This window comes from Podarcis melisellensis (genome assembly GCF_964234715.1).
Source record: "Podarcis melisellensis genome assembly, chromosome: 7".
In the NCBI taxonomy this organism is placed as follows: Eukaryota; Metazoa; Chordata; class Lepidosauria; order Squamata; family Lacertidae; genus Podarcis; species Podarcis melisellensis.
This window is the reverse complement of record NC_138539.1, coordinates 55025909-55040116: the sequence shown is the minus strand read 5'-3', so window position 1 is coordinate 55040116 and position 14208 is coordinate 55025909. Positions and strand designations below refer to the sequence as shown.

The window sequence follows — 14208 nt, the reverse complement described above, 5'->3', positions numbered from 1 at the left end:
AGATACAAAACCCTGATTTTCCTCTTTAGCATATACCTGATTACTGGATATAAGTGGCACTTAAATGAATAAGGGCAACTGCTGGTAACTAATCTATTAAAACTCAAGCAAGATAATGGCTAATCAAATTAAAGTATACACTTAGCTGTTTCCTTTTATTTTAGCCACAAGGACATTACTGCATAAAATTGGTTTTGTTAAATTTTTGAATTCACAATGTTCTTTTCTTTAAATTAGTTTCCTTAAGGGGACAGTTTATGTCAATATCCACCACAATGACCAGTTTAAGATGCAGCAGATCTCAGACTCAACCAGCCCTAAAAGGGGTGTGGCAGGGGCAGGACCAGAGAGAAGGGTTAGGCTGCATCCTAAGCCCATTCAGCTCAGTCACATGACCTGGCAAACCAGCATGGAACACTAGTTTAAAGGATTGATTTCCCTCTGCCAGGCTTCAGTACAGTCAAAGCAGTAGCCCCGCTGTTGAACGGGGTTTGGATCTGGTGTAACTTGGTTTTGGGCCAGCTTTTAGTGCACTGGATTTCTCCCTAAGTGCATTTTAGCTAGAAAGGAAGAAATATTCTGCATCTGACATGAATATTAAAGAGAAAGGCAATGTGTGACTTTAACACAATAGTCTGAGCACTGTATTGATTCACAGTCTTGATTTAACATGAACAAGAAACATGATAATGCATGGTACTCAAAGGCCCCCACTGTACTCCTCCACTGTTCCTTCCTTTAGCACACAGGAAGAGAGGGGAAACAAACCACTGCCTGGCTTTGTGTTATATGAGAAACAATGCTCATGACTTGCTTCTCACCAAACCAAACCACAAGCAGAAACCAGTTTGTTTGGGGCTTACCACTTAGTTTGTTTGCAAGAAACAAGCCACAAGTGTTATGTTTGTACATCATGAAGCCAACCTCCAATCTGTTCTTTCCTTGGCACACAAAAGGAGTAGCAGAGGACCACAGAAGTGACAACTGAGCAGCATGCTCCAGTATGCTACTTGTTCATGTTTAAAACATAGTTTAATTTTAAATATGGTTTAGGGTGAGGTCCAAACAAAACCAACATTTCTCCAATAATGAAAAACAGCAATACCTGAAAGTCAAAACAGTCCTTTAAAAAAATAAACATTTTGAAGTTGTTTTAAAAAAGTAACTGTGTTAAATCTTTTGTATCAAAATGACAACGACTCCTGCAGCTCCCTAAAGGCTAACACTGTGAGCTTTCACAGTCAAGAGCCTACTTCATCAGATGCACAAAGCTTAAGGTACTGGATCTTCTATACACAGATGAATCTAGAGGAAGGGGAAGCAAGCTTTACAAGGCAAGATTAAATGATCAAAAGTGCACATCCCCAATACATGGACACCAGGCAATGGATTAATGAATTACTTGTCAAGAATCTATGACTCGCCTGTTTTAAAAAAGAAAAATTAAGGCAATGGCACAGTTCACTTGGCAATTCTGTAGGCACGCCTCGCTGAAATGAATTGGCATTGCCAAAGAGGACTGTGGTGTTGCAAAACCAGTAATTTCAGAGGGACCTAAAGGAAATAATTCTTGCTGGATTTTGCCTCAACTAGAAGGAAGTGTGATGACATATCTCACACATACACAAACAGAATATTTATCTCAAAGAGCAAAGACATTGGGAGCCTGCTTCCCTTTACCAAAAGAGATGAGAATGTAAAGGTTACCGTTGTCAAGGGAGATGTTTCTGTAGTAGAACTCGTTGTATTCTGTGTGCTACTCATATGCATCTTGCTGATATGAGTATTTAAGCTGCCTAAACTTTTGAAGATACAACTACATTCTGTACAATTATATGTAGGGCCATTCTTCACCTTTAGGAACAAAAGAGGAGAGGAATGCTCAGTCTTAAAACTTTGCAGTTACAACCACAACAAACTATAGCCAGCATCGCCTTAGCCCTGTTTTATTCCCCAGCTACCAGTGCAGTAAAATTTGAATTACAGATGAACTCAAGGAATTAAAGATCTGGAAAAGCCCAGCCATATTATTAAGCATTGTACATGTCATAATTATTCCCACTCACCAAATGAACACTATCTTCCACCCCAAAAATGGAAAACTCTTTGAACCACGAATAACAATGTCAATGGGCTTGCTTGTTTGGTAGCTGAAACTAAGTAAATTAAGTAGTACCTCATATAAATGCTGTGATTAAAATGGGGGGGGTCATAAAATATAAGCAGGAAAGTGTCAGATTAGAGATGGAGCCACCTGGGAGGTAGGAGCAGGGAAGTGTAGCACAAAGAGGATGGCAGCTCAAATCAAAATAGGACAAAAAAGATGATTCAACATTCTATAAAACCTAGTAAGTTTGAATAGTGATGTGTCAGAGTGGCTCAGAAAGTAAGCTCAATTACTTAACTCCCACAACTGGAAACAGCTCAGCTTCTTTTCAAAGCCAATACAACTTTTGAAGTCAGAACCACATTCTGAAGGACCACGGGAAACCTACTTCATGGGAAAGGGAGAGAGGGAAAAGATCGGAACTTCCACTTTCTCACTCCTGCTCTAGAGTGCTCCAACCCTGCTACCCTGGACAGTAAAGTACTGTTTAGATTTCAAAGTGGAGAAGGGTTCAGGTGTGACTATTTAAGTAAGGAATTCTTTCTAACTTGGCCTTTAGTCTAAGGAGAATGATTTGGGAACCTTACCTTGCAATGCTCAGCTCTTCTTTGAGATAAAAACTTCAAACTTCTGAAGCTTATATTCAGGCCAAGAATGGAAAACATTGCTAGCATCTCTACTTTTGCCCTAAAGTAGCTCTTCATCAGGGGAGTATTATTTAGTGAACAACTGCTTTTGTGTGCTCCAGAAGGAGCTATATACATTTTTCTGCTACAGCTGATATCAAGCACTATTACCAGTGACATTTCACAGATGGTTTTTTTTGGAACTCATACTGGCTCTGCCCTTTGTACACCTTTCACGCTTAAATCTCCATTCCCCTTTCAATGGAACACCTCCTCATCTTATCCTTTCTGAACTCTGCCATTATAACTGCTACTTCACTATTATCATCCGCCAATATTTCTAACAACGATACCCCCTAGTAGGCTGCTCAGCAATCAGGCAGAGCGAGTCCTTCTCCTCTCCTGTCTGGAAGAGGTTGATGAAAATAGGGTGACTGTGAAGACAATATGGAATCTAACAGACAAGGCGGCAAGTAATGATAGCTGTTCGTGGCTGCACTGAAGGGGCAAAAGGGGGAAGGGGCAGGTGTAAAAACAATGTAAGGGGGGGGGAATTTCTTCCCTTCCCCAGAAAGAAAGAACTTCTCATGAAAGAAGTCAAAAACTTGACTGAAAATTATCTACTACAATTCCATGGAAATATATAGATGCATCGAAAACAAAAGAAACCAAATATTTTTCTTCCATCTAGTATTAGACCATAAAATGAATGTTTCAGAAACTGCAGGCATTGAATATAGATGAAGATGTTAATTCAGGACCTGTTGCCATTTAAAGTGTATAGCCAATAACAGAAATGAGCTGTGCTATTTACCTCTGAATGAACTCTCTGAATATGTGATTGAAGATTGCCTTTCTGAGAAAAGGCTGCAGGACAAAAGGCACAGGCATGGGGTTTTTCACCGGTGTGTTTAATCATATGGGTTTGCAATGCCCCCTTCTGATTAAATGCTTTTCCACATTCACTACATTTAAATGGCCTTTCACCTAACAAAAATAAAATTGTATTTATACACACACACATAAAACAGAAATATGAGTTTTCATTTGTAACAATTTCTAAATGCATTTGGCGTAAAACAGTACAGTAAAACAGAGCAATGATTACAATACTCTACTGGAAAACCGTATTTTTTCCCCTCTAGCAAACATTCATAGATAAAATAGCTCCCTAAACATTGTAATTTTTTGTCTGATCATCCTTCTCAACTATACATAAATATATTGCTTTGTAACCGAGTAAATGAGGGGCTCATGCTTCTATTAAACCACTGCTAAGAAATACTTGATTACATTTCCATAATTTTACCAAGTACTTAAATGACTAAAAATAGAACTCTTCAAGGCAAATATATCAAGGCTCCATTTGGTCAAAGAGACATTCCTCTCAGCAAATAAAGGAAGAGAGCAGAGCAGCATTGCTACTTCATAAGTTTGGGGAATGGAAAGGATGTTCTGCCCGTTTGGTGGGAGGAGGGTTGCCTGCTTGTTTTTTTGGTTAGCAGGGATGATTTGTGGAGGTGAATGTGGTTTTTGCCTTTTGAGGAGATATTTTGCTTGTTTCTTAAAGGACAATATTAGTTTGTAGCTTTTTGAGAGGCATTTGGTGTGTTTTTTCTGTTAGTGTGGACTTTGGCGTGGATCAGCAAGTTTTACTTGTCTGTGACTTTTAGGGTAGACAACAGGGGTCTTGCCTATTTGTCACTTGGGTGGGCTGGGGCTTTTTAATGCTGGGAGGGCTTTGCCTATTTTTGTGACTTTTGAGGGCAGATGTATTTCTCTCAGGTTCTGTACTTTCTTGTGCTTTGTGGAGGCAAATATGCAGTATGAGATTTGGGAACCAAACCAAACGTCTGCTAATTGATGGAGAAGACTATTGCCAACTATTTGCATAGGGACTGCTTTGAAAAACCATAACCAACAAAATTCCTGGGGTCATTTTCAAGCCAATCTAAAGTGAGCTGTAGGAGCTTGCATCTCTCTTACATTGATTTAAACATCTAACTCCTCAAGATATACTTAAGTCCTGAAAATTGAATATATTTCATGGGGTGGTAGTGGAGGGACTGAAATAGTTAATTCTTAAATTAGGGCCAAGGCTGACCTCTTGTGGCCATTTTCTACATTTCACATATAACAAGGGGGTCCTTGTAAAAATATTATTCCGTATTTCTGAGAATTAAATTTACTTTCATTAAAATTATTTAATACACATTAATGCGCAAAATGTTTGATAGTTAGGGGCATACCAAATATCAGAATACTAATTAAAGCTTATCCGCACAGAATTTCAATATATACATGCCATACGGTCTAAAATGATTGCATTAAGCTTGCCTGCCAATGTGCATCAGAAGCCAGCTTGAGAGAATAAACGCGCCAAGGGAAAGAGGATGAAAATTTAAGTTAAAAGGTCAACAAAACTTGAAGAGGCAGAAGCAAGCTGTTCACCCAGAAACAGCTGTTCGTTATTCCATTCAATAACATGAATGGGAAACTGCAAGGTTATTTCAGTAAAACTTGACACAAGCAAATTGATGTATTTGAGTCAGTTCCCATGGCCCAGGTTGTACAGGCTGTACACATAGCACAGGACAACACTGAACCTTGAACATCTAATATTTTGTGCATTGCTCCCTTTCCAAATAAAACTTCAACAAAAACTGGCACCTACTACAAGCTGACCGCATTCATTTAATTTGTATATCCATACAGCAATTTATGCTCCTAAGTCCCATTTCACAATGAGGGAGCAATCCTATGCACTAAAAGCTGTCATAAAACAAGCCAGTGTAAGTTAAACCAGTGTAATGATCCACCAGACAACTGAGCCTCCTTATGCCTGGTAGCGAGAAAGCAAGCCTTCAAAATAGTGTTTGAGTTAACGCCACCCTTTTTAACTTACACCAGGTTGCCAAGTCATGTGACTGAGCTGAACCTGCTTAACATCCAGCATAATTCAGGTCCCATCACATCCCTTTTTTAGGGCTTACACCAGCTTAAGATCTGCCCGGCTAGGGCTCAGTCCACTGGATCCCAGCTGAGCCGAAGATGAGAGAGTTAAGCTGGAATAGATTGAGCTGTGTTCTGAACCTCCCAATTCAGCTGGAGATCTTCTTTTGTGAATTAGCATCAACAGTTGAAAGGAATTCAATTCTCCTATTTAACTAAAAAGTTTATATAGGGAAGCAAAAGCAAGCAGTGTGTGTTCATTAGGTTATCTGAAGTCTATACACATTTTCAAATACACATCTCTATAGATTTATTCACCTTACCTGTGTGTATTCGAACATGCCGTGTTAACTGACTTGGTTTCTGGAAAGTCTTTCCACAGTGTGGACATGAATATGTAAACCCACTTCTGTCAATATTTCTGTTGTATGACCGGCTGTTTGATACCCTGTAGACATATATTAAGTAGTTAAATATTATGGTGAATTCAATTGCAATGTTATCACCTCATTTGAAAGGTAAACAGATTACCATCATTATCCCAACTAATTCTGGTTCTACAGAGAATTGGAATTAGAAATGAAGGCCAGGTATACAGTAGTGTAGATGCTTTACTAGTAACAATACAGTGGTACCTCTAGATACGAACGGGATCTGTTCCGGACCCCATTCGCATCTAGAAGCAAACGTAACTAGCAATAGCATGTCTGCGCACGCGCGCATCGCTTTTCACTGCTTCTGCGCATGACATCGTTTTGAGCAGCTGCGCAAGCGGCAAAACCCGGAAGTAACACGCTCTGTTACTTCCGCGTTACAGCGGAGCGCAACTCGAACACGCTCAACCCGAAGCGCATTCAACCCAAGGTATGACTGTACAGGGCAAACCATAATTATGGCTTCATTACAAACTTTCCAAGCTGAATCTGTATCAAACACACACAACAAAAGAAACCCAGTAGGCACTTGGTGATTACTGTCAAACACACTGCAGTTATCTCCTGATTAATGAAGCCGTGAACATTTAAGTAAACAACTTGGGAGCAATTTACCTAAGAGATTGCCTTACCCCACATGTGCCCTATCAACAACCTCCAACTGGCAGCATTGGCACTATTACAGAAGTCACATCATACCTGTTCCGCATTTGTATGGACTTGTTCATTTTCTGTGGCAGCTCCTAAACTTTGGAACTTCTTGCCTATTGAGATCATGCAGGCACCTTCACTGTACTTTTTTCAGTGACAGCTAAACACATTCTTGTTTAGGCAAGTCCACCCACATGCTTAGAAAGTTGAGGTTATTTTAACTTTTCTATGTTTTAAAAGTTTGGTGCTGGTTTTTTTCTTGGGATTACTATTTTATCTATAAAAACTTAAGATGGGTGCTTGCCATCTCACACATGGAATATGTCAGACAGGTCATGTGCACAGTATAAAAATGCAAATATATGTGTGTACTTCTTGTTTCAGAAGTACACGTACACACACTCCTTCATAATCCTACACGTTAGGCAGAGCAGAAATGTATATACAGAATTTCCACAAGTGGGATTGAGTGGGCAGCACTAAGCAGCTCAACATCTAAAATTAAGTCAGAGTATTAGTTATAAACCTAGGGACACGGGTGGCGCTGTGGGTAAAACCTCAGCGCCTAGGACTTGCCGATCGTCAGGTTGGCGGTTCGAATCCCCGCGGCAGGGTGCGCTCCCGTTGCTCGGTCCCAGCGCCTGCCAACCTAGCAGTTCGAAAGCACGTCAAAGTGCAAGTAGATAAATAGGGACCACTTACTAGCGGGAAGGTAAACGGCGTTTCTGTGTGCTGCACTGGTGCTGGCTCGCCAGATGCAGCTTGTCACGCTGGCCACGTGACCCGGAAGTGTCTTCAGACAGCGCTGGCCCCCGGCCTCTTAAGTGAGATGGGCGCGCAACCCCAGAGTCGGACACGACTGGCCCGTATGGGCAGGGGTACCTTTACCTATTAGTTATAAACAGCTCCCTGTTACTGAATTGATGTTCTGCTTTCCTACATAATTTTTGCTCATTTATCTTCCTCCACAGTATTCTTGCCAATCAAAATGCCTCCGCTTGAAATAAAATATTCCTGATATGTTTAGCAGAGTTTAAGCAACAATACGAAAAGTCACTTGAATTAACGAAGGAAGGATGCATAACAAAACCCTGTCAGCTTTACTAACTGTTGTGCTTCACGTGGAACTTCACCTAGGCATAAGGATGATGTTTCATGGCAATAGCTACCTGAGTTAAGATATCAGTGTGAAATCTGGTTGGCCTACTTTTGCTTATGGGTGTTCATCCTAGAGTTTCTAAGGAAGGCAAGCATGATGGGTCAGCCAGAGAAGTTACTGGGCTTTTAACCTACTTGTTCTTTAGTTGTTTAGCTATTCTCACCTTATTTTGTAATGAGTTTTCATGTGCTCCTTTAGTTGGGAAGATGTTTCAACCTCTTTCTTACAGGTTTTACAGATATGGGTTTTGCTTCCAGACAATTCTTGACGGTGTTCTTCCATGTGTAAGGCCAGCTGGCTCTGCAAAGTAAACTCATCTCCACACTCTGAACATATAAGATTCTGCAAAGATAGTAAACTGGTTTGATTCTTTTCTAAAACAGCATAAAAATACATTACTTTATAATAATATTTCATCACTTTAAGCATTTTCAATCCTTTGCTGGTAGAAAAATTGTCTATAACAATCTGGGATCAGGGTCACACGTACGTCAAAAAATTTATTAAGCATGACACCATTTGCAAGTCAAAAAACAGTTCCCTACTCCCCTCCACATCTTTGTATTCTGTATGTACTTCAAAAACGAAGATAATAGTCACCTCTTCCTTTTCATGAAGCATAATATGAGCTTTAAGACTAGCCACTCTAGAGAATTTTTTGTTGCACACAGGACAAGTAGGATCTTCTCCATTGTGGGTACATTTATGCAGTGTAAGGTTGAACTCAACATTAAACGACATCGGACACTGGTCACATCGATGAGGCTGTTTGTGGAAAACAAAATCAAGGCAATATTTAAGCTTCATAATTCCATTGACGAGAAAATATGAGACAGAGGTCACATCATTATGATTGTAAACCACCACGAAAACATCACTGGTTTAGTAAGTAACGAAGGCCAAATGAAATGGTGCCAGTTGCCAAAACAGTAAAACTTCAAATCTCTGCAATGGCCTTCCTTTCCTTTTCCACACCTTATTACAGCATTTATTTACTGTCTTTGCAAAACCATCTTTATGCCAAAACAGTAAAACTTCAAATCTCTGCAATGGCCTTCCTTTCCTTTTCCACACCTTATTACAGCATTTATTTACTGTCTTTGCAAAACCATCTTTATGCCAACACACCTTAAAACTTTCCCCACACAATGCACTTTTGGAGTGATAACTGAGCTTTACACATTTCAGCTTTAAGAGAGGAAAACCAACCTGAAACATTTCACTGGAAAATGATTGTTCATTTACTTCTTTCCTTATTATGATTCTAGATTTTTAATTTGTGCAACAGAATTTTAAATAATATTAAGATCTTTTGTATTGCCTAAAACAATGGCATTACATCTTGATAAAGCTTGAATTTGTATATTGTTGTTTCCTAGATTATTAATAGATTTATATATTCAGTGGCTTGAGCAAGCGGTTATGCCCCAAATACAGCCATTTCTTCCTAAGCTGGAAACAAGAATAGTGTCTTTCAAAATGTGATATATCTTATATCTTCCTGGATATGCATATGACAAGAGGTAGAAAAGCTCCATGTTATTAAGCTTCCTCAAAATTAGGTTTACAAAGAACCCTGGAATTTGATTCATGAGGAAATTAAATGGAGATTTGTGCACCTATTCCACATCAGTCATTTTGTCACAAGAGCTACTCAGATTTATTGAGATACTCACCTTGTCATTTTGCTCATGATCCCTCATATGGCGCTGGAATTGTGTGTCTTTCGAAAAAGACAGAAAACAGATCTCACACTTACGGATGTTTGGTACTTGCTGGGTATAATTATTATTCTCTGTATTCAGTGTTAGAACACCATCTACAAAATAAACAAACTTTTTTTAATGAAACAATGCTACTTGTTCTGATTGCTTATTTTACAGCTGCTCAAAAATGTCCATTACCATTTGCAAAGTTTTGTATTTTTTTTCTAGTTTTGTTATTGTAAAAAATATGCATAATTTGAAAATAAATTATTTCATTGCCTAAAGCTCTCAACAGCATATATTAAAAATGCAAGTTAACCTTTACTCTTTTCCCTTTAATTTGTAGCAAACTTTTCAGGTTACATAGGTTGCAATCTTCTTATTTATTCTTGTAGAATCACAGTGATTTCAGAAGTTATATAAAATATAATAAACGACTGCTGACTCAGTGAACAATCTAAATAGAAAGGTGTACTTGCAACTCTGCACTTGTATCCCATTCTCAAGACCCCAAATACGCAACAGAATGCTAATTACAATACTATTAAAAATAAGCTAAATTTGTAGAACTATCTGCATGTTTATTATGTTCTATTGTGTTGAGGGATTCTTAACAGCCTGATCCTTTGTGGAATTAGGCATACAAAAACCCAGTGAAATCAATGGGCTAAGTTGTGGTATCAAGATTGTACTCACAGATATTAACTTAGTTCTGATTTTTAAAAACTGCACATTGTTCACTTTGTTTACTTCAGCACCTGTACATATTACACTCTGTCCATCTTGTGTTTTGTAACCAATACTAATTCTTAAAATAGTGTAAAGTTCAAAAAGGAAACTGTCTCCCAAAACAGTAAGTAGAATGTGAATATAGGCTTCTTTCATAGTTTTTGAAACAAGATACTGACTTGTTTTGTGGTTGGAGCCTTCCCGCCAAAAGAAGTGTAACCAACTTCGCAGGCTCCCCTTGAAGTACAGAAGACCAGAGCTGCTAGGTACTAACATAAATTCATTCTATTTCTCTAGCCCACCTTTTTCTCAAAGGAGCTCAAGCTACATGGTTCCCCCATCCCCATTTATTCCTAAGAACAACCCTATGAGGTAGGTTAGGCTGAGAGACAGTAAGTGGCCCGAGGTCACCCAGTGAGCTTCATGGCTAGTGGGGACTTGAACCCCGATCTCCTATGTCCTAGTCCACTACTCTAACCAATACATCACACTGGCACTCACTGTGATTTCACCACTTCATCTCTGTGACAACTTTAACATGAGGTGTTTTTAAGGAAGAAATGTCTCCTATCACTGCACACTGCAACAAGTTCACTTTTGTTGTGGATATACACTCAGACTATAAGCAGGGATACAGGAAAACATTCTTCAGAAATACAGGAAACTTTAATGAGATACCCCACAAGTGTAATGTACAGCAGCCTATAAAAGAGCAGACTGCAGGGCCTCTTCATCACCGCTGCTAAGGACCAGTTCCATCAGGCTTCAACTATCTATCATCTACAACAGCCATAATGAGATGGTTAGGTATGCCTGGGTTTTTAACATTTCCTCTCTGAAATCTGGCCAACTTATTTGAACCCCTTTCATACACCCATTGCTTTGTTTATTCTTGGCCCCTTCACAACATGATTCTTTTGGAGACCCACCTGCGAAAGGTGTCAAATACTGAATGTGGAAGAAAGTAATCAATTAGAGCAATAGACAGATGTGGGTATACAACTACTAAACCATCACTAACTGCTATTTCACCAGTTGGATTTGTGCTCCTCCTACTCTCACAGCAGGCATTTAGAACAATGGGTTGAAGCAGGAAACAACACACAATCTGAGAAAATTGCCACCACCAACTTGCTGCTGTTTCACCAGCAGAGATTGTGCCCAGCAAGCTATATAATGGGTCAGGGTTTTGGTTTTTAAAACAACTGTAGAAGAGATATCTACCTTTCAAGTAGTTTTTTTATATATATAATGGTTTGAGAACTGGGGCAAGATGAGCAGAACAAAAGCCAATTATGCTTGAGATGCAGGGGTGGGGGAGGAAAATAGATGCAAGAAAATATTATATTTAGTTTCCCTGTCTTTTACATCCAAAATCTACCTAAATGTAATACTTCAATGTAATCCTAATCATGCCTACTCAGAAAAAAAGTTCCACCAAGTTCAGGACAAAGGATGGATAGGCCAAGGCTGGTGAACCCGTGGCCCTCCAGATGTTCTGCAGTACAACTCCCATCTCTGACCAATAGCCATGCTGCCACAACAAATGGGAGTTGTAGTCCAATAACATCAGGAGGGCCACAGGTTCACCAGTCTGGTACTACCATAGGATGTTAAGTAAAATAGAACATTGCTGTGGCTGGGCCACAAAGCACAACATCAACAGTACCCCCTCCTCTGCTCAGGAAGTACTGTCCAAAAATCCCCAAGCCATCAACACCTGGAAAAGAGCAGCAATGGTACCCTATGATGCCCTAACCTTGCTTTTTTGGATAAAAAGGCTCAGGACTGGAATACAAAAAGCGCCAGGGCCTCAAAAGTTCCACGGATTTGAAAGCAGAGGTGGGCAGCGTCAGCAAGGGTTTGACCCCCAATTGCAAGGACGAAATGGTTTCCCTCTCTACCTAAGCTGCTGAAATGAAGTCAGCTTGGGGAATCCAGGAACGGAGTGGTTTGTGTGAGAGTTAAGACTTCATCCGAGTTCTGGTACTCCGAGCTAATCCCTGGCTCAGAATTCTCCCATTTTCAGAGCCTGTCCTTTTTGCACCTTGGTGGGTCTCGGGGCTCGAAGAAGAACACAAAGCAGACCTCGCACCGCCACTACTACACACAGCCTTCCTGCCTTCCGACATGGTCGCGGAGCACCAGAGGGTGAAGGCAGGGTGTTGCTCAAGCAAGGCTCCAGAGAGAGGAACCGCCGCCGCCGCTGCTGCAGCGGAGCGCCCGCAAAGGTGGCGCCGCCCGCATTCCTCTCGAGGCTGCGGGAAAGCCCGTCCCTTCACACGGACGCCTCGAGAGCGCATCGCTCGCCACGGGATCGGAACCACCCCGCTATGGGAACCCCCCATTTCCCCCGCGCCACCGATCGCCTTAGAAAGGGCGCCTCAAACGGGGAGAAGAGGAGACGCCGCCGCCGCCCTCCTCCTCCTCCTCGCTCCCCGTCCCGCTTCCCTTCCCTCGCCCGTTCTGACAGAATCTCGCCTTCCCTCCCTCTATATATAGATTTATAAGCGCGCGCGGCGGTAGCAACATGCGCTCCTCCGCCTCCGGCTGCGCGGAGTTAGCTCGGTATCATTCCGCACAGGGCCGGCCGCACACTAAGTCCCTCGCACAATAGGCCCGGCCTTCCTCCTTCGCCTTCCTCCATATCCGGGGACTATATGCGAGGCCCGGCGGATTGTTTCGCGGTGCCTTTCTCACCCTGCGCGAGCGATGTGAGGGATTCAGCCCGGCGCCCGGAGACGTTTTGTTTTGCTCTTGCTTTTCTCTTTTGCTGAGCCCGGCCGCGCCTCCTCCTCTTTTATTTTTTTTTTATTTTTTACCTGACTCGGTGGCTGCTTTGGTGTTTTCTCTACCGCCGGGTTTTGGAGGCCGCCCCCGCGGCATGATTGCCCCCTCCCCCTTTCCCTCCCCCCTCCCCTGTGCCTTTGGTCCGACGCGCGCGCGTGCGCGCGCGCGCACACACCCCTCACGCAACGATGGCGGAGGGAGAGGCGGTTGGGCGGTTCGAACTCTTGAGGGGAGGGAGGGGGGGGGTGAAAAGCCAGAACGCGCCTCTGAAGCGGCCGCGCGCGCCCACATACAGGGGTGCGCGCGGCCAGCGAGGGGCAGGAAAACACGGATGCGAAAAAGGGCTGGTGCTAGCGCGCACGCGCGGCTCGGGAGGCGGCGGCGGGGAAATAAGCGCATGCGTCGTGCCCGCAATAAATAGCATGCGGTCGGCAACAGGAAGAAGGGTGGCAGCTTAAGTTACTGTAATGTGTGTTCGGCGATGAGGGGTACGGAGATCTTGTGCCCCCAGTGCAGAGAGGCAGGCAGCAGTCCTAATCCCAGTGACCTGGAAGGAACTGTTCACATCCGTCAATCATATTCCGATGGGAAACTTTCCCTTTTTGAATGCTGAATAACTGAACAGGCTTTGTGCTGCAGACTTTAAGCATACTCAGTAAGGAGATGTTGGCATCCATCTGTCTGGAGAGACAATGGAGGACACCTCCAAGTGACGAAGTCAAACTGCTGTGTTAGCAGCACCAAAGCGACCTCCTGGGAAGCAAGCCTGGGAGCACTATGGAGGTCCTGGGCTGCCCAGACAACAAGATCCCTTTCTGATTGGATGCAGGTGGCGCTGTGGTCTGAACCACTGAGCCTCTCGGGCTTGCCGATCAGAAGGTTGTTGGTTCGAATCTCCATGATGGGCGGGGGGGGGGGGTGAGCTCCCGTTGCTCTGTCCCAGCTGCTGCCAACCTAGCAGTTTGAAAGCACGCCAGTGCAAGTGAATAAATATGTACCAATGCGGCAGGAAGGTAAACGGTGTTTCCGTGCACTCTGGTTTTCATCATGGTGT

At 42.2% G+C, this 14208-nt stretch overlaps 1 protein-coding gene across 5 annotated transcripts in view; it reads right to left on the bottom strand.

The window, feature by feature from the left end:
• ZNF236 (zinc finger protein 236) overlaps positions 1-13290 on the bottom strand; it is a 46573-nt gene extending 33283 nt beyond the window's left edge. Inside the window, exons 1-7 of one of the 5 annotated variants that reach the window (XM_081919418.1) lie at positions 13187-13290; positions 9606-9748; positions 8530-8694; positions 8093-8271; positions 6009-6133; positions 3548-3720; positions 1708-1854 (exon numbers count right to left, since the gene is read on the bottom strand). In XM_081919418.1, coding sequence (XP_081775544.1) covers positions 1708-1854; positions 3548-3720; positions 6009-6133; positions 8093-8271; positions 8530-8694; positions 9606-9748; positions 13187-13250 — 996 coding nt within the window. In that variant the 5' untranslated portion in view covers positions 13251-13290. The other 4 variants (XM_081919421.1, XM_081919420.1, XM_081919422.1 and 1 more) reach the window with 4 other exon arrangements.
• Between the last annotated feature and the right edge of the window lie 918 nt (positions 13291-14208).